This window comes from Tenrec ecaudatus, chromosome 10 (assembly GCF_050624435.1).
Source record: "Tenrec ecaudatus isolate mTenEca1 chromosome 10, mTenEca1.hap1, whole genome shotgun sequence".
Classification (NCBI taxonomy): Eukaryota; Metazoa; Chordata; class Mammalia; order Afrosoricida; family Tenrecidae; genus Tenrec; species Tenrec ecaudatus.
The window spans coordinates 47,412,018-47,429,041 of NC_134539.1; the positions used below are offsets into that span (position 1 = coordinate 47,412,018).

Genomic DNA, 17,024 nt, shown 5'->3' on the forward strand with positions numbered 1-17,024 from the left:
ACTCCAGAATGGCTACCGACCCTCTGGAAGCAGTTAGAAGAACCCCTGGGGAGCGACTGTGAGTTTGAACCACTGTCCCTGCGGTTAGCAGTTCACCTCTTACCTGACAGAACAGCCGGGTTATTACAGCACAGCGTTCTCTAATTCAACAACAATAATATTTGGGCGAAGTTAGGATTTTGGAAAGCCTATTATCTTTCTGTCAAACCAAGAAATTAAACATTTTAGATTCTGGATCATTCAAGTCAAAGCAGTGACTTTTATCAAACTGTTCATACACTTGTAGGCGTGCAGGTGGCGTGTCCTCTTCTGTACGTGATAAACCACTTCCCTCACCAGCCCCACAGCTGTGAATGGATGCTTGATTTTTATTTTTTTAAAGTGTTGATCTCATCAAATGTATTTTATACAAATAGCAAAATATTTGCGTTACAAGGGTCTCAAGGGTGACCTCTTCCCAGATGTTCAAGTGGCATCTGGAGACGTTGAAGCGTGGAGAACTTAAAGTGACCTGGGCAAAACTGGAGCGGCATTTTACGTGCTTGTTTATTATCTCTATTGCCGGTAGCTAATTAACAGATGAAGAAGGGACTCGTACCTTGAGTTCCTGACCTGTGAGTCTTTTCAGCTCCCACCAGAAGGAGCCCGTGCCCAGTAAAGAGTTATAGCAGCCGCCAGAGACACAACCAGGCTCACTTATGGTTCCACCGACACTTACGTGGCAGTGGCCAGGTTAGAACTTTGGCCACAGTCAAATGGCTCTTGTACGTCTCTTCGTGGTTACCAAACTTTTAGACTTGACTGGCCCCGGGCATTCTGGGTTTCCACCACGGTCCACCAGTCCTTTTCTGGGAGAAGGATGGGGCAGTTCTCCTCTGTAAAAATGTGCGGCCGTGGAAGCCCGCTGGGGCAGGTCTGCTCTCCTAGAGGTTCTCTGTGAGACAGCAACTACGCGGGCCAAAGGGGGGCATGTCACAGGTCCTGTACCTTCACGGTTGCCGTTAGGATCCATAAGATGTTTATGGACTGCTTTTTGGGGAAGTAGATCACCAGACCGTTGTTTCTAGTCTGGTACAGTCTGAAAGCTCTGCTGAAACCTGTTCGTTATCATAGCAGCACACAACCCTCACTGACAAGAGGGTGGTGAGTGCACACGGAGTGCACGGGCCGGGAATGGAACCTGGGTTTCCCGGTGGAAAGTGAGAATTCTGTTACTAAGCCCCCATTGTCTCAACTGTGGAAGGAACTATTAACCTGCTCTCCTCTGGCTGGGAATTATTGGCGAGCATTTCACGTGCTGACATCATTTCGAAGTCCCAGGCACATCTTTTCTGGGGTGCAGGGACCCCGCAAACCTGAATGCTTTCAGATCCCTGACCCTCCAAAACACACTGACAGTTGATTCCAACCTGTCGAGACACTAGGACAAGCTAGCACCTGTAAGTCTGTTTGGGAGTGGCTGCTAGTTTTGAACTGCTGACCTTGCAGTTAACAACGCAACACATAACCACTATGCCACCTGGGCTCCCGAGCACCCTGACAGGTAAGGTCAGCGAATGTGAGACTAGGATGACTGGGGAAAGAACACACTTCATTCTAAACAAAAACCCTAGGTAGGTCAAAAGACAGCTGGTTACTTATCATTCGGAGGAAAGAACCTGGTAACAAAGCCAGGAGACCTAGATATCACGGCTGATACTCGGCCACCTCGGCAGGACCATGGGCCTCCTCGCCTATAAGAAGTGGGTCTCTCGGGCTCGAAGTTGCCTCGACCTCTGACAATCTATTTCTGTTCTGTGATAGAATCCACATCTCAAAACAGTTGTTCTGCCAGTGTCTGTCCCACAAATACTTGCCAAGCACCTGACAGGCTTCGTCGATCTAACACACCTGGTAGACTGGTTTTCTTAAGGTCTTCCTGGAAGGGCTTTGATCTTTGTGTTAAAATAATCTGTTCTTCATCGTCATCCTGGTACGACTTCTGTGTCAGAGGCTGCTTTTTGCCAGTTTTCTCGTCTTGTCTGAAAGCAGTCGTGAGCAGACAAGCTTAGAAAGGGTGTTCTCTTCGTGTTGTTTCAGGGAAAATAGAGAAAGTCAAACCTCCTCCATCCCCCACCACCGAAGGCCCCAGCTTGCAGCCTGACTTAGCCCCCGAAGAGGCTGCCGGATCTCAGCGGCCCAAGAATCTGATGCAGACCCTCCTGGAAGACTATGAGACACGCAAATCTAAAAGGCGCGAGAGAATGGATGACAGTAGTGTAAGTTTCCTTTCCTCGTTCCCTTCTGGGGCGCAGACGCCGCCGGCATGCTGTGTGTTGTCTCCGTTCAGATGGATCTGTGAGAGGTGGTCTGCCCAGCCTCGTGGTCCCCAAAACCAAAATGTGGGCTGTGATGTGCCCGGATTAGGTGGGGGGAGGGGGGGACAGATCTGTGGCTGCTGGGTGTGGCTCTAGCCTATTGGCAAGACTAATGCATGGACCGTGTGGTGTGTGGAAAGACAATGGGCTAGGGTGGCATGGGGCGGAGGGGTGTGAAGGTCTCACAGGGAAACGGGGAGCTGGGTTCTACCGTAGTCTCTCGGCCTGCTCAGCAGAGATTTTCTTTTTCTGAATTGCAAAGACGCTGTTCCTATAAGGTGTACTTCTATCGGCCATTCCTGGATCAATGTTACACTGCGCTTAAAAAAATGTGTCTGGCACAGGGAATTCAGGGTAGATGACCCCTTCAGGACCAGTGGTGTGAGTGGCGATACTGGGAGGGTAGAGGGAGAGTGGGTTGGAAAGAGGGAACGGATTACAAGGTTCTACGTGTGACCTCCTCCCTGGGGGACAGACAACAGAAAAGTGGGTGAAGCAAGACATCGGACAGGGCAAGATATGACAAAATAATAATTTATAAATTATCAAGAGCTCATGAGGGAGGAGAGAGCGGGGAGGGAGGAGAAAACTGAGGACCTGATGCCAGGGGCTTAAGTGGAGAGCAAATGTTTTGAGAATGATGAGGGCGATGAATGTACAGATGTGCTTTACACAATTGATGCATGTATGGATTGTGATAAGAGTTGCATGAGCCCCTAATAAAACAGTTTTTAAAATGTGGGGCTGGAGCCAAGCTCACGTGTGTGGAATGGTAGGAAGGAGCCATGAAGGAGGAGGGTTGGTGTGGAGACCCAAAGCCCATCTGTAGACAATTGGACATCTCCTCACAAGAGGGTCACAAGGAATAGATGAGCCAGTCAGAGTGCAGCATAGCATCAACTAAACACACAACGTTCCTCTAGTTCGTTAGTGCACCCCTGCTCCCCGCCCCCACTGCCCCACTATCATGTCCCCAGTTCACCCTTACAAAACTGGCTAGAATGGAGCAGGTACACTGGTACAGATAAGAGCTCTCAACACATGGAATCCAGGACAGAGAAACTCCCCCAGGAGTAGTAATGGGAGTAGCAATACCATGAAGGTAGGGGGCAGGTGGGAGGAGAAAGGGAGAACCTATCGCAGTGGTCAATGTACAATCCCCCTTTCCCACAGGGGAACAAACAACAGGAACGTGGGTGAAGGGAGACAGCAGATGATGTAAGATAGGGAAGTAATACTAATTTATAATTTATCAAGGGTTCACAGGGTTGGGGAGGAAGGAAAACAAGAGCTCACAACAAGCCCTCACACAGAAAGACAATGCTTTGAAAACGATGGCAACATATGCACAAATGTGACGGCTACAATTGATGTATGGATTGTCATAACAGCTGTAAGAGCCCCAACAAAATGATTAGAATAAATAAAATGACCGGTCAAACCCACACGGCACCTCGCCCTCTATCCCCAGGTGTTTTTTTTAAGGAAACCATCAGCTCCGTGGTTCTTTCGCCATCAGGAGTCTTCCAAGGGGATTAACACACACACACACACACACACACACACACACACACACACTCAGGAGCCTGGGGAGTCAGCCTCAGTGCTTCATGCCAGCCTCCACGAGTCAGCTGGCACCATCCATCAGCCTCTGACAGCGCCTGGGAGTGTGGGACTTTGCCCACTGCTCCAAGATGCTCATGGACACAGCTTGCTCCCTGGCAGTCGCTGCCCTCTCCTCCCATTGCCACTTGGCGCATAAATAGCTTGACTTGATTGAAGACACTTCCCAGTTGGCCGGGGAGAGCCCTGGTTTTGCCTATTGTTCCACTGCAGTTGTGAATAGCGGCCTTTCCCATGCTGAGGTGCCCCACTTTGGATGACGCATTGCCCGATCACTTTCACCTTGAACGCTGCAGGGCGCCCTGTAGGAGTTCCATTCTCCTTTGTATCATTTCTAGAGTTGAGGTCAATTAATGAAAATTGCTTTCCAAGTATGTAGTACTTCCCCCCCGGCCCCCCCCAAAAAGTGTTCACACCCAACCCGCCTTGGCTGCCCTCTGAGACCTGAGTATTTCCAGTTGTACCCAGGCATACGTAGCCCTCTTACATGCCGCCATGGGGTCGGAGCTGGCCCTCAGAGCCTGCTGCTGGCATGTCTGTTGTTGGGCCTCAGGGTTGGGGTGCCAGCCACTCCTTCCTGGGAACAGGTGTACTTTTTCTGCCTTCTAAGTCACTGTCTAAGAGCCCTACTGGTGTAGAGGCAAAGCACTCCACTGATGAGAGGCAAAGGTTGGCAGTTTGAACCAGCAGCCCCCCTGCAGCGCAAAGATGTGGCAGTCTGCTTACTTTACGATTGTAGCTTAGAAACCCTAGGGGCCAGTCTGCTCCGTCCTCTAGGGTCAACGCCAGTCCGAATGGTCACCCACAATGGTTTGAGCTCCCGGTGTTTGTTTGGGTTTGGTTTTCAGTCACGTTCACCGGCTTTTCTTTCTGTGCCAAGTGACACACATGCACTGCCCTCGAGGCCATTTCAGCCCTACAGGACCAGTAGCTCTGCCCCCCGGGGGCTTCGGAGGCTGTCACCCGGAACTAGAGCAGAGAGCCTGTGCTCTTTGAATCGCGAGCTTCGTGGTTAGGAACCCAATGCTTAACGCACTGTGCCACCAGGGCCACTGTCTTTCTGTTCATCTACGTCCCTGAAGATGGCACCCATTGACCTGACGAGGCAGCTCTGCTATGTCCTGTGGGACTCTGAAGGCCCAAAGGCCTCCACACCGGCCGTGGGCTAGAGCCCTTTGGAAGCTTACGGTTGAGTAGATGCTTCAGGCTTCCTTCTTCCTAGTGGCTGTTTCCATGGAAGTGAGCGGAGTGGGCCTTCTCATCCTGGTGTAGATGGGCAAGAACAAAGGGGACCACTTTGCCCATGGTCCATACAAGCGTTTTCTGCCCACCGATCCCTCGTGCGCGCCTTTTGTCCTGGTGCGAAGCCGGTGGACAAAGAGAGTGCACTCAGGGAAGAAGCTGGTGCCCCTCGCCTCCGGCCAACTGTGCTACCCAAACGGTGCCAGGCGGGTGGGCACGCATGAAGCGACCAGCATTTTAATTTCCTGGTTGCTCTTCCTGCACCCAGGGAAGGGAATGGCCTCTTATCTCCATCTTTCTTCAGTAAACAAACGTTAAAGCCAAAAAGGAATGATTTCAGCTATTAAGGCACCCACAGCTGGGGTGCAAGGCTGAGTGCTTTGTCCTGTTAGTGAGGCTACGGGGAAAGCAAGTTTGCTGTTGAAAGTTCTTAGACACAGAACAAAAATCTACCCAATCTACTAAAATCCAAGTCCCAGAAAGTTTCCCCAGATCGCTCCTTGAAATTGCAGCGCTGTTCACCCAGTTCCCTTGTCGCGCACACATCTCGGGCCTTGAGATGGAGTCGTACCTTCTCTGCATTCTGAATCAGCCATGACTCCACCTACAAGCCCCCCACTTGAGCCAGCTCCTCTCTGTGGTCCAGGTCTCCTTCTGAAACCTTAACAGGCCACAAGACTGTTGTGGAGTTCCGGGGAAAGCTCCATGGTGAAACAAGGCAGTTTGTTTGACTTGGTTTGGATTCTTACAAATCCACACAAGCCATCCAGGTCCTGGCTGGAAGGTGACTGATGGAAGGTGCAGGACAGAGGGGATGCACGGTCTTGTTAATTCAAAGCACAGAAAATGGAAGCAACACATTTTGAATTAACAAAATTTGGCTTATCTGATATTGTTATTACTCGATAATAGGGTATCTCCTTGCTCTGTGAGCTATGGGCTGTGAAATAAACTAATATCAGAGAAAGCCATGGCATTGAGTGTGTCATGGTCTCCTGATGTTAACCCGTGCCCCACCAACCCTGGCATGGTGCGGGCTCCCTGTGAGAGGTGGTATTCTGTGCGCGTCTCTGCTGTGTACTAACCCTGATCTTTTCCCTCTCCGCCAGTACACCTCTAAGTTACTGTCTTGCAAGGTGACTTCCGAGGTACTGTTCAACTTGTCTTGGTCTTCCTGCATGCTTGGTTCAAGTGCATGCTGTGTGGTTTGCCATTTCCTGATGGGTCACATGGAAAGGGCAGGAAGATGGCCTTTCTCCTCCGTATTTCTTTCTTCCCTGCCTTTTGTGCATTGGGGGATTGCCTCAGAATGTGGGAGCACCTGCAGAGGGGAGCCACAGTGCTGGGCTGGGCTGCCCTGTGTGGAAGGGGTAGGAGAAGACCTTGCCTGCCCGTGGGTTGAAGAGATTTCAGCTGGCGGACAATACTGACGAGCTATTCGGATTTGTTTTATTTCTTCAGGACCTGATAGCAAAGAGACTTGGGTCTGATTAGAAGCAAATGTACTTCACTCCGACGAAGTTGTTGGTCCCAATCAGGCCTTTGTTTTCCTCCACACAAGTCCCAACAGCTTCATCCCGTGGTTTTAGAAGGAGCTAGTAAGAGTAGAAACCAGCCCAGCTCCTCTCCACGCAAATCATGAAACCTAAATCTTTGTTTTAGAAGCTTCTTTATCAACAAAGCCTACATGGAAGAAGCACACCAACCCGTGTGATCACGAGGTGTCCAGGGGATCAGGCACCAGGCATCAGAAGACCCAGAGCAAACAACCATGTCAATGCTAAAAGGGGGGGTCACCAAAGAATGGACACCCAAAGCCCCTCTGTAGGCAATTGGACATCTCATCACAGAAGGGTCACAAGGAAGGGATGAGCCAGTCAGGGTGCAGAATAGCACCAATGAAACACACAACATCCCTCTAGTTTTTTAATGCTTCCTCCCACTACTATCATGACCCCAGTTCTATCTTACAAATCTGGCTAGACCACAGCGTGTACACTAGTGCCGAGAAGAGCTGTCACCACACGGAATCCAGGACAGATAAAGCCCTCAGGACTAATAATGAGAGTAGCAATACCATGAGGGTAGGGGGACATGGAGGGAGAGAAAGGGAGAACCGATCGCAATGATTGACATATAATGCCGCCTGTGCCCCCCCCCCCCGGGGAGGGGTGAACAACATAAACGTGGGTGAAGGGAGACAGTGGACAGTGTAAAATATGAAAATAAAAATAATATATAAATTATCAAGTGTTCAGGAGGGTGGGGGATGGACGGGGTAAAAGAGGAGCTGATACCAAGGGCTCAAGTAGAAAGAAAATGTTTTGGAAATGATGATGGCAACGAATGTACAAATGTGCCTGATACAATTGATGTATGGATTGTAAGAGCCCCCTATAAAATAAATTATTAAAATAATCAAAAAAGAAGCTCTTTAAGCACTGGAGTTCCCTGAAAAGCTTCCTCCTGTGTCTACAACATCCTGCTTGAAGCTGTGTGAAAGCATTAAAGTTTTATTTTAATTATTATTAATTGGGAGTTAGTACATATAACGTATCACTCCATAGTTCAGTCGCGTCAAGCAGAATTGTACAACTGCCACCACAATTGGTTTCCAAACATTTTTTTTTCCTTCTTGGACTCCTTGACATCATCTCCCTTAAAAAATTTTTTATTTGTAGCATATTATTTTTATTTGTAATGTTTTAGCCCCCAAATACACAGAACTGTCAAGTGAATCACTCATTCGTTTGCTCAATTGACCATTATATAGGCCCCTCCTATGTGCAGGGCGGGCACTGCCCTAGGTTCCAAGTATGCAGCTGTCCACAGAACACACGTCTGAGCTTCGCGAAGCTGGCATGAGATGGCTCAGTAATGAGGGGGCTTCCAACAATTCGCGAAGCATGCTAGGGAAGCTCATGGAATTTTCCATGAGCATTTGGAAGCCCTATCATACAACATCGTAAATTACTAAAGTCCACCTCTCCAGCTTGGTCCGTTATTTCATAATATTGCCTTCATCGCCATAGAAGAGATCAACAGCCCAATGAAGTTGAAGCCCTCTCATGTCACCGCCCCCAACCCCCATTTCACTGCCTACCCCCCATCCTGCCCACTCTCCTCTACCCCCCCCAGAGATAATTCTCTTGCATTTCAGGTTCATGGTTTTGTATGCATGTTTTTATGCTTCGCCTGTGTGCGTATAGGTAAATAGCATCTTATTTCTGCATGTTTTAAAACTTGATAGGAATGATATTTCTCCGTAGTCGCCGCTGCTCTTCGTTATGTCTGCATTGTTTTCAGATGTGCCCATCGAGACTTGGGTTTCTCGCCCACTTACTGTAACTGTTGTCACGTTTTCCATGGAATGAGCAGATCATGATGTAGTCAGCCTCCCGCTGATGCAGATGTAGGTTGCTTACATCTTTTTCCAATTACGAGCAGTGCTTCCAGGAAGGTTACCACGCATGGTCTCTCCGTGGACTTTCTGTCTATAGAGCTAGCGGAAGCTCCTGGGTGGGGTTTGTACAACCTCATATTCACTTCCAGGGTCAGCTAGGGGAAAAAAAGGCCTTCCACAAGATGGATTGACACAGTGGCTACAGTGAGCTCAGACATACAGCCCTCACAGCATCACCTTTAAGCTAACCTTTAGTGTAAGACAATTCTTTTTAATCGCTCTATTTAGCAGCATTAATTACAGTTAACTACAGATCAGAGTTGAAAATCTATTAGCAGTAATTTTCTTTTGTAAAGTATAAAGTGAATATTGAAAATAATATTGTATGCACCTTCCCAAACGTAATTGTGCTTTTCTCATCTCAGGGAGAGAATTTGAAAATTAGGCCCCTAATTAATATTAATCAATGCCACCTTTGCGTAAGGATAATTAGGAGTGAACATTCAGTCCGATATATGCCAAGAAGATAAATCTTAAATCTTGGCCCAGTCTATCTCCAGTTGAAGAGAGATTGGGTGATAAAAATATAATTATCAGCATAAATACAAGCAGGATAACAGGGTTTTTTTATCTTTCTTTGGTTTCACAGCTCTAAGACAAAGTGTGTCTCTATTGACTGCCATTCACAGTCAATCAACTAACGTTCTTCATTAAACATTAGAAAGGAAAATTGTTATTCTGAGAGAATTTTTATATTCCATCCTCCTGACTGAAAGGACCCCAGGTGTGGAGTGGTGAAGTGCTAGGCTGCTAACTGAAAGGTCAGCCAGTCAAACCCAGCAGCCAGTCCCTGGGGAGCATGGCGTGGCATGGCAGTCTCCTTCCATGGAGACCTGCGGCCTTGGAAACCCAGCAGCGCAGTTCTACTCTGTCCGGCAGAGTCACCGTGAGCCAGAATTGCTGTGAACGGTAATGGGCTTGGTTTCTGGTTAACCACACCTGAGTCTGGATTGAAATTGGAAACTTGTAAAAGCTTAAACCCGTCCTTCCCATACTGTGTTGTTGTCCTTGGTCGGCCCTGTTCATTTCTGTGATAAGTGTTGGCTGCCTGTCTCTCGTGCCTCCTCCTGCAGGCCCCAAACTGGTCGTCACTAAGTGACCGAGCAGCATGGTGGGCTCCACACCGAGTGAGTCCAGGTGCTGGGGACAAACGTGGACTTTCCCCTTCTGTGGCTCCGTGGCATGACCCACGTAGAGCAGCATAGGACGGCAGTGATAATTAACAGTAACTGGCCCGTAGAACCGGGGGTAGAAGTACTGACTATTATCAATGCACCCAACACAAGTGTTGTGGGGTTTTATTGCTCAGAATTGAAGATAAAGCTAATGCATAGGATTGAAATCAGTGCTAGATTTAATACTACTTCTTACACACATCTAAGAGAGCAGTCTGATTTCGTTAGGGCCTAAGTCCACAGTGACGCACCTTCCCAAGGGACTTGGCTTATGTATCACCAAAGGCCACTTGTAGATAGATGGTGTCACCCCTGAGACAGTCCTAGGTGGTAAATTTTGCAAATCCAAAGGCAGCTTTATAGTGAAGTTGCATTGCTGGTGATTTTTAGTAAAACAATTGTATTATTCTTCCCCCCACCACCATTAGATTATTTTTGGAAACTGACCATGTGAGGGAAGGAATATTCTATCCCTAACACCAAACACAGCCGCAGGCAGTTGGTAAGAGCCCAAAATATTTGTTAGCTAGATAGTGGCATGGGTTCCAGAAGACAGGAGCAAACAGAAATTTCTCAGCTTGATTGGGAAGTAAAAGAGGGCTGAAATAACTAGGTGAAGAACATTAGAGAAAGAGAGGATCATGTTTTCGAGAAACTCGTTTGATGGTGGCGGTGGTGTTGTTTGAAGTTTGTCCCTGCGATCTGCCAGAAGATGTTTGCTACCATGTAGAACTCCTTATAAAACTGTTGTATGTTTGAGCACCGCTTTATAAGAGAAAGCATTGTCGTTGTTTGAGAACTTTCCAGGGCACCAGAAACTGCCCTGCACGCATGCATTGTCTCGTGTATTCCCAGGGACAATTCTGTGCTGTTGATTTTTAAAATTATTATCCCCATTTGATATGTAAGGAACGCGAGGCACAAAGGCCTTCGTGACTCTCCTAAGTTCCCACAGTCACGAGGGCAGCCATCCAAGTCCATCTGCAGCCTTCTCTGTGAAACTCTCGGAAGAAAGCCGGGCAGTACTGCCTCCATGTTGTCGATAAAGAAACACGAGGCAGGAGGTCCCATGAATAACATGGGACACAACTGGAAATGGAGCTCGGGACTCCAGGGTCCAGTCCACGCTATCCCTCAGTACCATGCTCTGATGCATCCGCCAGAAAAACCCTTTATTGAACAAACCAAACCGGGCGGCATCTTCTGTTCCATTGAATAGCACTTCTTAGATCTTGAGTGTTTCGATGTGTGCTTACACCCGACACCTTATGATGTGGCTTATGTGCTTAATAGTGCATCAGACATTGGACAGGTGTGACTGAGCACACCCTACATGTAGGCTTCATGCCAGGGCCGGCTGCCCCCGATAGAAGGAGCGGGAAGGCTCCTCAGAGACCAAGACATTGAAGCACTGCGAAGGTCATCCGTTTAACAAAGGCCCGGAGAAGTCGATTGGAATGGGCACCCTGACCTTCAGTCCATGCAGAATCTACTTCTTACAGCTGGGCTCGCACCTGTGCCTGTCACCTGCATCTCCTTGTTTCTCCGACATCGCCCCATCACTGTTTCTTGCCAGAATTCATTGGGTGAATGAAGGAGAGTCTGGCTCATCCACCAGTGTTGGCTGTACTGGACTTTACTGCACACCCTAATCCGCCTCCACAGATACTGGTTGGCACGCATATGGGCTTGATTTTGCCGCGTCATGAGGAAATGGAACCGTTTCCCAGATGGTGACAACCCAAATGTCATTCATTTGGAATCGCATCATGATTAAATTAACGTTGGAGTGGGAATTGCGTCAAATCTCCCCTTGGGAGCCTGCAGACTCTTCTGGAGAGCCGGACGGTGGGCGGCGCTCCCCTGGTGGTAGTGAACTTACTTGTCCTCTCTGTTGTTGGACCACCTGCCCCGACGCTGTAGCAGAGTGCTCCGCTTGCTTTTCATTGACCTGAGAAGCCATGCGCTTCTTAATTTCAAAGAGAAAAAAAGCGCCATGCCCCTGTGCGGCTGCACTATGCCCACGCAGGCGTTGGCGACCTCTATGTGACCAGAGCTCACGTGGATTCACAAAGCTGGATGGATGAAGTCCATGTACGGGTCCAAACATTGGGGTGCTCTGCTCTGTTTGTTTATGGGGAGACCTAGACAGTCTATCGCTGTCCTGTCCAGTGTGGTGGTCAACGAGAGACCTCTGAGGCTCTTGACATTGAAGTTAACTGGAAGATTTCATTGCCAGCAGCATGCTTGGCTATACTTCAAGTGTGTAAACGCCACCTGTAACTAGTGGCCACTCTGCTGGACAACCCGGATACAAAACATGATGCTCTTCGCAGAGAGGTCTTTTGGGAAGACATGGCGATCCTGTAGCACGTGGAGAGAGCGAGCTGCGGTGCTTTCTAAAAGCCTTGGTGCAGAGTACAGTCTAGTTCAAGGAAACCTGGAGAACATTTGGTGAAAATTAAATCTCGGTGTGGAGTCAGATAGCAGCGAATGAATTTTGGCTACCTGCTGAATAACCCCAGACCCACCTCGTTTTCCTAGGGACTCTCCGCCCTCCCAGCATTTCCGGAGACTGTTACATTCCTCTCTCAGTCCCCAAAGACCGCTGGTAGCATAATGGGTTGCAAGTTGGGCTGTTAACCACGAAGTCAATAGTTCCAACCCACCAGCCACTCCACAGGAGGACACGAGGCTGGTTTCTACTCCCTAAAGATTTAGGGTGTGGGGCATCCAAAGGAGCAGCTCTGTGCCGTCTCACGGGACCACTGTGATGAGATGGCTGGGGGTGTGCTTTCTGGGGTTTATCATGTTTATCACTGTCGAGAGAGGAAGGAGGACAGAAGCAGTGGAAACTGGTTTGGGCACATGATCGATGTCTCATGAAATCTTTTTCCCCTCCCTTTTCCTTTCAGGTCCTTGAGGCCACGCGGGTAAATCGAAGGAAGAGCGCACTGGCCCTGCGCTGGGAGGCAGGAATCTATGCCAACCAGGAGGAAGAGGACAACGAATAAAGTTCCTTCACCCCGGGAAGCTTCTTTGGTGCTTGGGATGCCAAGAAACCAAGAAATGAATCAATCAATGCATTTTAATGGAGTATTTATTAAAGTGCACCCAAACTCAGCAATCCTTCTATAGACCAGAAGCTGCAATATACAAGTGATGCAAAACGAATAAAGGGAAAGGGAGATCCACCCATCACATTCTGACACCCAGGAGTCAAAAGAGAAAGGACCACATTCTCCTTGTGTGAGCCCAAGAACTGTCTGGATGTGGGCCAGTGCACAACTGGTCAACAAGGACGAAGAAGTCACTCACAAATCAACAGGGTCACTACGCGTAGAACTGAGACCAGCCTCCCTGGGTGATGAGGAAGAATGGAGTGGGGCAGGGGCTCTCATTTGGGAGCAGTAGGACCCAGGCCAGGTGGTCTAGCTGGCGTAGGGTATCCTTTGCCCCTGCTTCCCACCCACCACATGCAGCACCCTAAGTGTGGGGTTCATTCCATTCACCCCTACAGCCATAACGTGAATGATGTTTCTTTCCATCTGTGCCCAGAAGAGGCCGTTATGATTCCATTTCTCTTTCACTTGTCTTTAATCGGGAGCAATTATTGATTGCAATACATAAAATCCATATTCTTAAGACAATACTTGTTCATGTTGTACACACAATCTAGTCTATGTTGGGAGGTCAGAAGGGGGTGGGGGCGGAGAAAGCCAAACCAAATGGAGTATTTTAGCTTTAGGATCTTGTCTGCTTCTGGTATTGACTGATATGCCATTTATGAGAACACATTTTCATACTTCTGTTTCTTCATACAAAAACTGTATTTAGTGGGCAACAACTATTTTTATGATGATGGGATGGGGGAATATATACGTGTATAAAATCTGTACTCACTGGACAGCTTGGTTCAAGATGGTAGGATTATTTTTAGAGCGGCAATAATTGAAAAAGAGGGTGGGGGGGTAAACTCTGCCTTAGAGGGATAGATATTAAGACATAAAAGGTGTTTATAACTATATTTTATATAATAAAGTGGGCCTTAGAGGAAGTAGGAAGAACGACGGGTGATTTTAGAGCAAGCAGAAAAGGCATGAAGGTAGAGAGGAAGGCGGGCAGGAGAAAGAGTGGAGGAAAAGGAAGGAAGTGATTATTTTTTGCTGAACAGCCAGTGTTTTTCAGGGTGATAGAGGAAAATAGAGACTAGAGATTTAAGTACAGGCTTGGAGTCAGCTACAAATCCTAAAGAGGGTGTGTGTGTGTGTGTGTGTGTGTGTGTGTGTCCTTGGGTGTTTGTAGGTAGTGTGTATGTTCACCAGTGAGGGTGTGTGAATGACAGTTCCCGAATGCCCGTGGGATATGGGTGCAGTCATTTCTTCCAAAGCTGCTTGGCCGCTCGCAGAGTGAGAGAATGTCTTTTTTATGACCAGCAGCATTCAGGCACCGAGTGGAAGCTCTTTCTTTGTCGTATTCCATTGAATTTGCATGAGTCACAATGGCAACGTTTTGAGCAGTTGTGTGGTATGACACTTAGGAAAATACCATATTTATTCTCATGCTTTGTGCTCCCGCTTGGTGTATGTAGAGATACCAGCTGTGTCCTTGCTGCCATCCACAGCAATACAATGAAGGTGTTCACTTCTTGAGTGCCCTGCATTTCTGAATTTTTCCACCTCTGGCCATCACAAAAAACTCACCAGCCCTTTCTGTTTTCTTTTTCTTTCTTTGCTTAAAAAAAAAAAAGAAAGAAAAAACCAAACCTGTGATTTTCTTTTAAAAAGCAATAATTAAGTCAGACCTCACTAAAATTCCGTTTGGTTTTCCTACTGTTCTGTCCAGACGCTAACGTTAGTCTGCTAAACAGCATTTCCACAACACGGGCATGTAGTGTGCGGCTGCTTTTGTTAGGCTCCTGCTGGCTTGAGGTAGGGTTTCTTCACAGCCAAACGGTGGACATGCGGTGAGAATGTAGCCCCTGGTTTACAAGGATCCTGCCCACCTGCCCGGGGCATCTACAAGTTAAAGATGAATTCTACCAAGGGCAATCGAGAACAGCACGGGAGCACTTGGCGCCATCTCTATGGGGCTCACCCTTCTGAATTCTCCAAATGAACTCCAACAGAATGGGCCAGCCCTCAAAAGGACAACACCAAATGAGGTCCCCACCTTAAGGAATTGGTTTTCTGGTGGGGACACTCAGGGCAGGGGGAAATGGGATCAGAGTCCTGGGAGGTGAATGGGGGACCAGTATCCAGGTGGGAGGGTCTTCACCTTTGCGGGAGGAGCTCCAAGGTGGCGGGCCTGAGAACCCAGCAAGCAGGGGTGGCCCCTCTGCAGGCACATGGGTGAGGCAACAGCCTCGATGGGGTACCACTAGCAGTTTGGGTGGCTGGGCCGCGGGGCAGGTCTATGGGCTACACAGACAATAGCCACGCTTCCTGTTTTCTGGGCTCCGTCATCGGGCAGAGACCACGGACACGATGCAGGCGCGGGTGCCCCGAGAAGCGACAGTCCGCGTGACTTACCTGAAGTCTTGTTTTATTTTTGCCGGAAACCATGCACCCGCAGTAAACCGACATTAGAAAGGGGAACTGTCAGCCCAAAATGAAGTTCAGGGTGCCACGCCTCCACGGAAGAGCTTGAGAGGCAGACAGACTAGGCTTTGCCTTTGACCAAACCAGAAGTACTGGTTACTTAGGGACAGTCCAGACTTAGAGAGATGGGGCTCGTGGTCCAGCTTCCAGGAATCCATAAAGCACCCGCCCAACGCTGTTTTCACCGAGAACAGCTCGTACTCCCACCTGGCCTGCCAGGAGGCGGTGCTCTTGCGTCCCTTGCCCCCTTTTCCGAGCGTGCTCTTAGAATCCCGTCAACGTGTACATTCCCACGCTCTAGGAATAGTCGGATGTTCTGTGCGCTCTTTCTAGTCCTTGACCCCTTCGGGGAACATTGGGCCGCCACTTTGTACCTAGCACTGTGCAGGGCTCTGGGAGGCCTGAGGGAACTTCCTGAAGATGGAACAAGCCTGAAGGAAAGTCCTTGCTCCCTAATCCATGGAGGGACCGAGGCTTTGGGGAAAGACACCTGTGCGCCCTGTCCCCCCAACAGCACCCAAGCGTGTCACTCTCCACCTCAGACTGTGTAGTTGTTCCAGAGCCTTCCTGAAAGCATCCCACTCCACATCCACTCCATAGCCGTCATGTTCCTCTGGAGCTGATGAACGACTGACATGCCTTGGCTTTCTCACCCAGAGATCATGGAAACCGGGTCTGTCGGCAGGAGGACGGCTGTGTTCGTGAACGATGCAATGCTTTGTCCCTGCCTCTTTCTACTCCCGCATGCTGCCCGCGCCAGGCAACGATATATAAGCAGTATATAAGTCAGTGTCCACATATAGATGCACACATAGATATGTATAAATCTTAAGGAACACTAAAGCAGGGTTGACTTTTGTCTTGGAAGACAAATAATTGAATTTTTTTCTAACTAAAGAATGGGTTTAATTCAACTTTGTGTTGGAAAAGCAAATAGCCTTCGGGTTAGAGATGGTCGAGATATTCAGTTTTAGTTACAGAATAAATTTCCTGGATTTTAAGCATTCAGTGAGCTGCCAATTTTGATTTTTGCGTCGCTCTTTATCCAAATCCTATATACAAATATATACCCATAGATCTATAGGGAGAGGGTTTTTTTTATTTTTTTTTTCGGAGGAGGGGGGGAAAGCAGCAATACTGTGTTTGGAGAATTATACTCTGTATCTGGCTTTCCTGTGTATGTTAACCACCTCGATGTTATTATCCTGCTTCAGTTTTATAGTGATTGTGAGGCATTCAATGCAAGTATACAGTTATTTTCTCATTAAAACTCGACGTGTGTTGTGTTTTTATAAGTGATGGTTACTTGCTGGGCTGGAGGGGGTGGGGAATTCTGTGTAACACCACCTGTTACTCTGCACAGAGAAGAGCTCACGCCAAATGGTGGGCCACCAGTGTAGCAGGCTGTCCCCCAGAGCACCTTTTGCGATGCCTCCAGCTGCCCAGGCTAGCTCTCAGAAGCTTCCCACAGGACCCAATAGAATGGACCCCTGCATCTTTTGATGAGGATGTAGACTCGAAGCCACAAAGAAGGATGGGCAAACCTTTGGCTCAAGCCATGTGG

At 48.4% G+C, this 17,024-nt stretch overlaps 1 protein-coding gene across 5 annotated transcripts in view; it reads left to right on the forward strand.

Annotated features, from left to right (window-relative positions):
* PALM2AKAP2 (PALM2 and AKAP2 fusion) overlaps nucleotides 1–16,755 on the forward strand; it is a 371,023-nt gene extending 354,268 nt beyond the window's left edge. For 4 of the 5 annotated variants that reach the window (XM_075560293.1, XM_075560291.1, XM_075560295.1 and 1 more), the window contains 2 exons: nucleotides 2,080–2,258; nucleotides 12,776–16,755. In XM_075560293.1, the coding sequence (XP_075416408.1) occupies nucleotides 2,080–2,258; nucleotides 12,776–12,874 (278 nt within the window). In that variant the 3' untranslated portion in view covers nucleotides 12,875–16,755. The remainder of the gene's footprint in view (nucleotides 1–2,079; nucleotides 2,259–12,775) is intronic. The other variant, XM_075560292.1, reaches the window with a different exon arrangement.
* The last annotated feature ends 269 nt before the right edge of the window (nucleotides 16,756–17,024 follow it).